Raw genomic sequence first — 6,000 nt, forward strand, 5'->3', positions numbered from 1 at the left:
TTATATCATTTTTACAATAAGTCACAAGACACAAGCGACACATGTCCTATACATCATCTACTTCAAAATTACAGTTATTGCATTTTCAGTTTATTAAACTTTGGCGATCTCACTGTATGAATAGATACCGTTTATTTAAAGGGGCCAACTAGCTCATTCAGAAAATGTTTCAACTCCCTACATCTGCAGTACACTTTAGTTGAAAATAAGACCCCTTTTATGTTCATTTCATCTACTTATACCTTGAATATCTGTTGGCACTTATAAGGCCAACTTATAATTTTCACCATTACCGTTATCCATTTTTATGAACTTTCCGTTATCCATTACCGTTATCCATTTTTATGAACTTTCCGTTATCCATTTTTATGAACTTTCCGTTATCCATTTTTATGAACTTTCCGTTATCCATTTTATGAACTTTCGCTGCCGGGTGCAAATGTTAGCACCATCAGCATAGTGGCAGGTCCGAGCCTAGTTGTGCTGCTGACTGACTAAACTTTCTGAACTAGAAAGACACCAAGAAAACTCACTTATTCTGTTGAACGGTATCTTCCGTCAATATCATCCACATCATTCCTGTTGTATTTTATAACGTGTCTAACAGTGTTGATTAAGTTCATTCAGTTGCTAGCGTTGCCTGCAGACCAGGCGATGACACTTTGGATCCTGAAGGTCCCGGAGACGTTATGTCTGGGCTTTCAGTTTCTTCCCTGCGGTCGGTCCGCTTCAACCACTTCAGCATTTTTGTTCTGGCAAGAGTCGGCGCAGCGTGTGCGGTAGCAATTCCATTCCAAGCCCATATAATGCGGACTCTGGCCGAAGATTCTAGAACAGAATGCGCTGCTCTGTAGCCTACGGATGCAGGTGCATCGAAAGTGTAGCTACTATGTATTTTTCGCTGTTAACGTTTTAAAATTAAAATTGACAAATTAGGTGAATGTCTACGTATGTGTTACGGCTTTGTAAATAATATTAATGTAGAACTTTTTTTCTAGATCTATTTTTTTCCATTGTCCCGGGATTGTCCCAGATATGATAATTTTGTGTCCCGATGACATTTTTTATGGTCCCCGGGACATCGGGACACCGTTAGTTTCGAGCGCTGACACTGCCTATGATCTGTCCTACAGTCTACCAACAGCAAAGGAACACAACGCTAGCTAATGTCGTTAGCTAATAGCTACTACAGAAGAACAAAGAGGTTACAATGGGTTATTTAAGCCTATTTAGTTACACACTCGCCGCCACAGAATGTTAACAGCAATGTAATGCCTTTTCTGGCTAATTTTATTCGTCTTACCTCCAACAAAGTGGTCACTACACAAGCGTTGGTATGCCGAGGGCTGCCAATCTGTTAATGGCCGCTATCCATCTTCTCCGTCGGGATCCGATAAAATGATAAACCTTGCCTTGTTTGTTGATGATTACTACATCCAGGTGCACAACAATATAGTGGCATGATGGAAGTCTTGCTGAAAATAAACACTTTTTTTGCTGCCGTTCCTCAATGCTGGCTGTGGTAAACTACTGGTAGTACACGTCCAAAATGGCGGCCGCGTTTGTCGTGACGTCACGTGAAAAGGGTCCATACAGAGGAATGGGCTAAAATTCCTCCAAGCCGGTGTGCAGGACTGATCAACAGTTACCGGAAACGTTTAGTTGCAGTTATTGCTGCACAAGAGGGTCACACCAGATACTGAAAGCAAAGGTTCACATACTTTTGCCACTCACAGATATGTAATATTGGATCATTTTCCTCAATAAATAAAAATGACCAAGTATAATATTTTTGTCTCAGTTGTTTAACTGGGTTCTCTTTATCTACTTTTAGGACTTGTGTGAAAATCTGATCACGTTTATGCAGAAATATAGAAAATTCTAAAGGGTTCATAAACTCAACCACCACTATAGAAAGCTCGAAATGTAAAGCAGGGGAACAGAAGAGTCCTTGAGGAGCTGTGTGTGTGTGTGTGTGTGTGTTGGACTCCACTGTCAGGACCATGACAGCACACTTTCCAGAAAGGTTGAAATTATTATTCACCTAAAACAGCCATTTCACTACAGGCCAACAACCTTGAGAAAGGATTGCAAAAATGGGCTTCCTGGTCATGATTTTTTCATGTGACTGAAAATGACATACAGCCTGTAAAATAATAATAACCACCCAATGAAATAAGTGGACTGCTCAGGAATGTTCAGGTTATAAAATCTAATAATTAAACTACTTACAAAACAACGTGTGCGCATACTAGGTATGGGATGGAAACACATCCTGTATTGTCAGTATGATGATGATGATGATGATGATGATGATTAATCATCATCATACTGACAATACAGGATGTGTTTCCATCCCATACCTAGTATGCGCACACGTTTTGTAAGTAGTTCAATTATTACATTGGGTGATTATTACTACTACAACCACCCAATGAAATAAGTAGACTGCTCAGGAATGTTCAAGTTGTAAAATCTGTAATAACTGAACTACTTATAAAACAAAATGTGCACAGACTAGGTATGGGATGGAAAAATATAGCCTGGGCCCGCCCATCCTAAGTGTGACGCAACACGGGGGGCTGTTGAGAACTTAGCTTGCCTTGCCAGACTATCTCCAGCTCTTCCAAGCTCCCGAAAAATCGGGAGCCAATCAACTTTGAGCATCTCCAACGGCCCTGGGTAGAGGCGTGTTCAAGGCAGTGACGTAGTAGAACTGCGACCGGAAGCCATAGATTGTTTACAGAATCTATGCCAGAAGCGCTTCATTCACTAGAAACATTACGAACATGGAGCAGCGGCAAGCCTTTGACACAGCGGTAAATGCTGTATTGAAAGCATTCAACGGGAAGTTCTCATTGAAAACGGAGCAAAGAGCAGCCCTGGAGGTATTTATCTTCTTCCTGTTACTCAAGCAGTTTCCGTCGCGTCACATACGTCAGAGGAAAGAGTGATGTGATTGGTTTAAGCTTCGTCACAGCCTTTTCTGGCTTCGACCAGTAGCAAACTGAGGTGGTGTTTACATTAGACCGTATCCGTACCGTTTTCGTTGCGGATGCACTGTCCGTGCACATTAAAACGCCGGGAAACGACTCCACAGGCGGAACAATTTGAATCCGCCAGGGCCCACGTATTCAACCCAGTACGTATCTGATCAGGTGCTGTGTAAACATTGAGGAACGAGGATACGCAGTGCTGAGCTCTAGCTGACGTCGTCATTGGACAACGTCACTGACATCCACCTTCCTGATTCGCTGGCGTTGGTCATGCCACGTTGGTCATGTGACGCGACTGCTGAAAAACGGCGTGGACTTCACTTCCTGCTATGTGTGTGTGTACGCGAATCGTTTTAAAAACGTTAATCTGATGATCCGCTGATTCAAAATAATGTAAACAGGGCCTGAGGCATTTCAGGGAGGCGGGTCAACCACGCGCTTTGGGAAACGGTTGGGCTTAATATCTTTGCCAGACCAAATGCTCGCAGAGCTTTGAAGTTGCGTTTGCCAGACTAGGAAAAATATCCTGTATTGTCAGTATAAGTATAATAATAATAATAAAGTAGACTGCTCAGGAATGTTCAGGTTGTCAGATCTGTAATAATTAAGCTACTTACAAAACAAAATGTGTGCATACTAGGTATGGGCTGGAAAAATATCCTGTATTGTCATAATAATAATAATAATAATAATAATAATGACAATACAGGATATTTTTCCAGCCCATACCTAGTATGCACACATTTTGTTTTGTAAGTAGCTTAATTATTACAGATCTGACAACCTGAACATTCCTGAGCAGTCTACTTATTATTTCATTGGGTGGTTGTTATTATAATAATAATAATAATAATAATAATAATAGGAGCGGCACGGTGGTGTAGTGGTTAGCACTGTCGCCTCACAGCAAGAAGGTCCGGGTTCGAGCCCCGTGGCTGACGAGGGCCTTTCTGTACAGAGCTTGCATGTTCTCCCCGTGTCCGCGTGGGTTTCCTCCAGGTGCTCCAGTTTGCCCCACAGTCCAAAGACATGCAGGTTAGGTTAACTGGTGACTCTAAATTGACCGTAGGTGTGAATGTGAGTGTGAATGGTTGTCTGTGTCTAATGCCGCTTTTCCACTACCAACGCGGGTGAGTTGGGCTGAGTGGGGCTGTTGGAGTTGCATTTCGACTACAACCGCACTTAACCATGCTGGCTGGAAGTGGGTGGACACATTGGGTGGAGTTAGCGAAAGTGGGTGGACGTCACGTGATGTCGTTAGGCAGCGCAAACAGTGACATCAGTGATCTTTTAAGCGGTAGTCTCACGACCCGGATAGTAAACAATAAACATGGAGGACATGGAGTCGTTAGTGTTGCTGGTCTTGGTGCTGTGGCTTGTTGTCACCGACAACACCAACAGATACTGGCAAGAGCGTATAGATGAGGCGAGGCGCATAAGGCTTCAGAAATTCTCGTAATTCGTAATTATTCTTCTTCCGGGTTTACGGTGTTTACAGATCCCAGCGTGCTCGCGGGGCGTGTGTGGACACTCCTCCTCACCAATCAGTGCACAGGGGAGTGTCTGCTCACGCCCCTAACCCCACTCGGCTCGGTTTGGCTCGCTTCAGCCCCACTCCAAAACCGTGCGAGTTTTGGGTGCTGAGTAGGGCTGAAGCGAGCTGAGTCGCGCCGCTCTGAGATAGTCGAAACGAGAGCCGTGTTGGGCTGACGTGAGCTGAAAAAGGGTAGTGGAAAAGGGCCACATGTGTCAGCCCTGTGATGACCTGGCGACTTGTCCAGGGTGTACCCCGCCTTTCGCCCGTAGTCAGCTGGGATAGGCTCCAGCTTGCCTGCGACCCTGTAGAACAGGATAAAGCGGCTAGAGATAATAATAATAATAATAATAATAATAATAATAATAAAAATAAAAATCACCCAATGAAATAAGTAGACTGCTCAGGAATGTTCAGGTTATAAAATCTGTAATAATTGAACTACTTACAAAACAAAATGTGCACAGACTAGGTATGGGATGGAAAAATATCCTCTGTTGTCAGTATAATAATAATAATAATAATAATAATAATAATAATAATAATTAGATATTTTTCCAGCCCATACCTAGTATGTACACATTGTTTTGTAAGCAGCTTAATTATTACAGATCTGACAACCTGAACATTCCTGAGCAGTCTACTTATTATTTCATTGGGTGGCTGTAATAATAATAATAATAATAATAATAATAATAATAATAATAGAGTAGAAAATAAATAAATCAGCACACTCCTAAACAAGTTAGCACCCAGATCACTCACCACATATGTAGATCCATTTTCACAGGAGCGAACCTCAGTCTCAGGGATAGAAAAATGCATTTTTTTTTCTCAATAAAACACAGAGATGAGACAAAAGATCAGATCAGATCAGACGTTACAAGTAACGTAAGGTCTTGCGATCACAGCCACAGATGTTGGATCCAAGTCGCCCTTGGTTGGCTCTTACAATCCAAAGCAATGTCTTAATTCAAACAAGTGCTGAGCTTTGGAGAAAAGATAAACATTAAACAAAACTTGTTGTTGTTGTTGTTATTGTTGTTGTTTTCGCGTTAGGGACTAAACTTCTCCCATAAAGGTCTGGGCAGCAGCAGCCATGTTGCAATTGGAAGTAATTCCGCCTTCATTGTTGGCTCTTTACCAGCCTGTTTATCCAAATCTGCTTATCCAGTGCAAATTACAAACACAGCAGAAATCAACATCAACAACAACGTTTTTGATCGAAGCCCAGAGCAGATCAACTTCTAAACACTACATCACAGCCTGCAATAAAGCCCCCGTTTCAGCCCCAAAGGAAATGAAACAGCAAAAACAAGAAAAATATATCCGTCTGCCACTTGTTCACCAAAACCTACTCTTCCCTACGTTTCATCTTTACCAAACCCGCTAAAGAAAGAGCCTGACTACCATCACAACACCTTCCCTCTGCCCTCACTCCACCGAAGCTCGATAATATATTCAATGTGT

At 42.3% G+C, this 6,000-nt stretch overlaps 1 protein-coding gene across 2 annotated transcripts in view; it reads right to left on the reverse strand.

The window, feature by feature from the left end:
* Positions 1 to 6,000, reverse strand: part of snx17 (sorting nexin 17) — an 80,730-nt gene extending 74,730 nt beyond the window's left edge. For both annotated transcript variants that reach the window (XM_060917662.1, XM_060917661.1), the window contains exon 1: positions 5,296 to 6,000. In XM_060917662.1, the coding sequence (XP_060773645.1) occupies positions 5,296 to 5,355 (60 nt within the window). In that variant the 5' untranslated portion in view covers positions 5,356 to 6,000. The remainder of the gene's footprint in view (positions 1 to 5,295) is intronic.

Source organism: Neoarius graeffei, chromosome 3, assembly GCF_027579695.1.
Source record: "Neoarius graeffei isolate fNeoGra1 chromosome 3, fNeoGra1.pri, whole genome shotgun sequence".
In the NCBI taxonomy this organism is placed as follows: domain Eukaryota; kingdom Metazoa; phylum Chordata; class Actinopteri; order Siluriformes; family Ariidae; genus Neoarius; species Neoarius graeffei.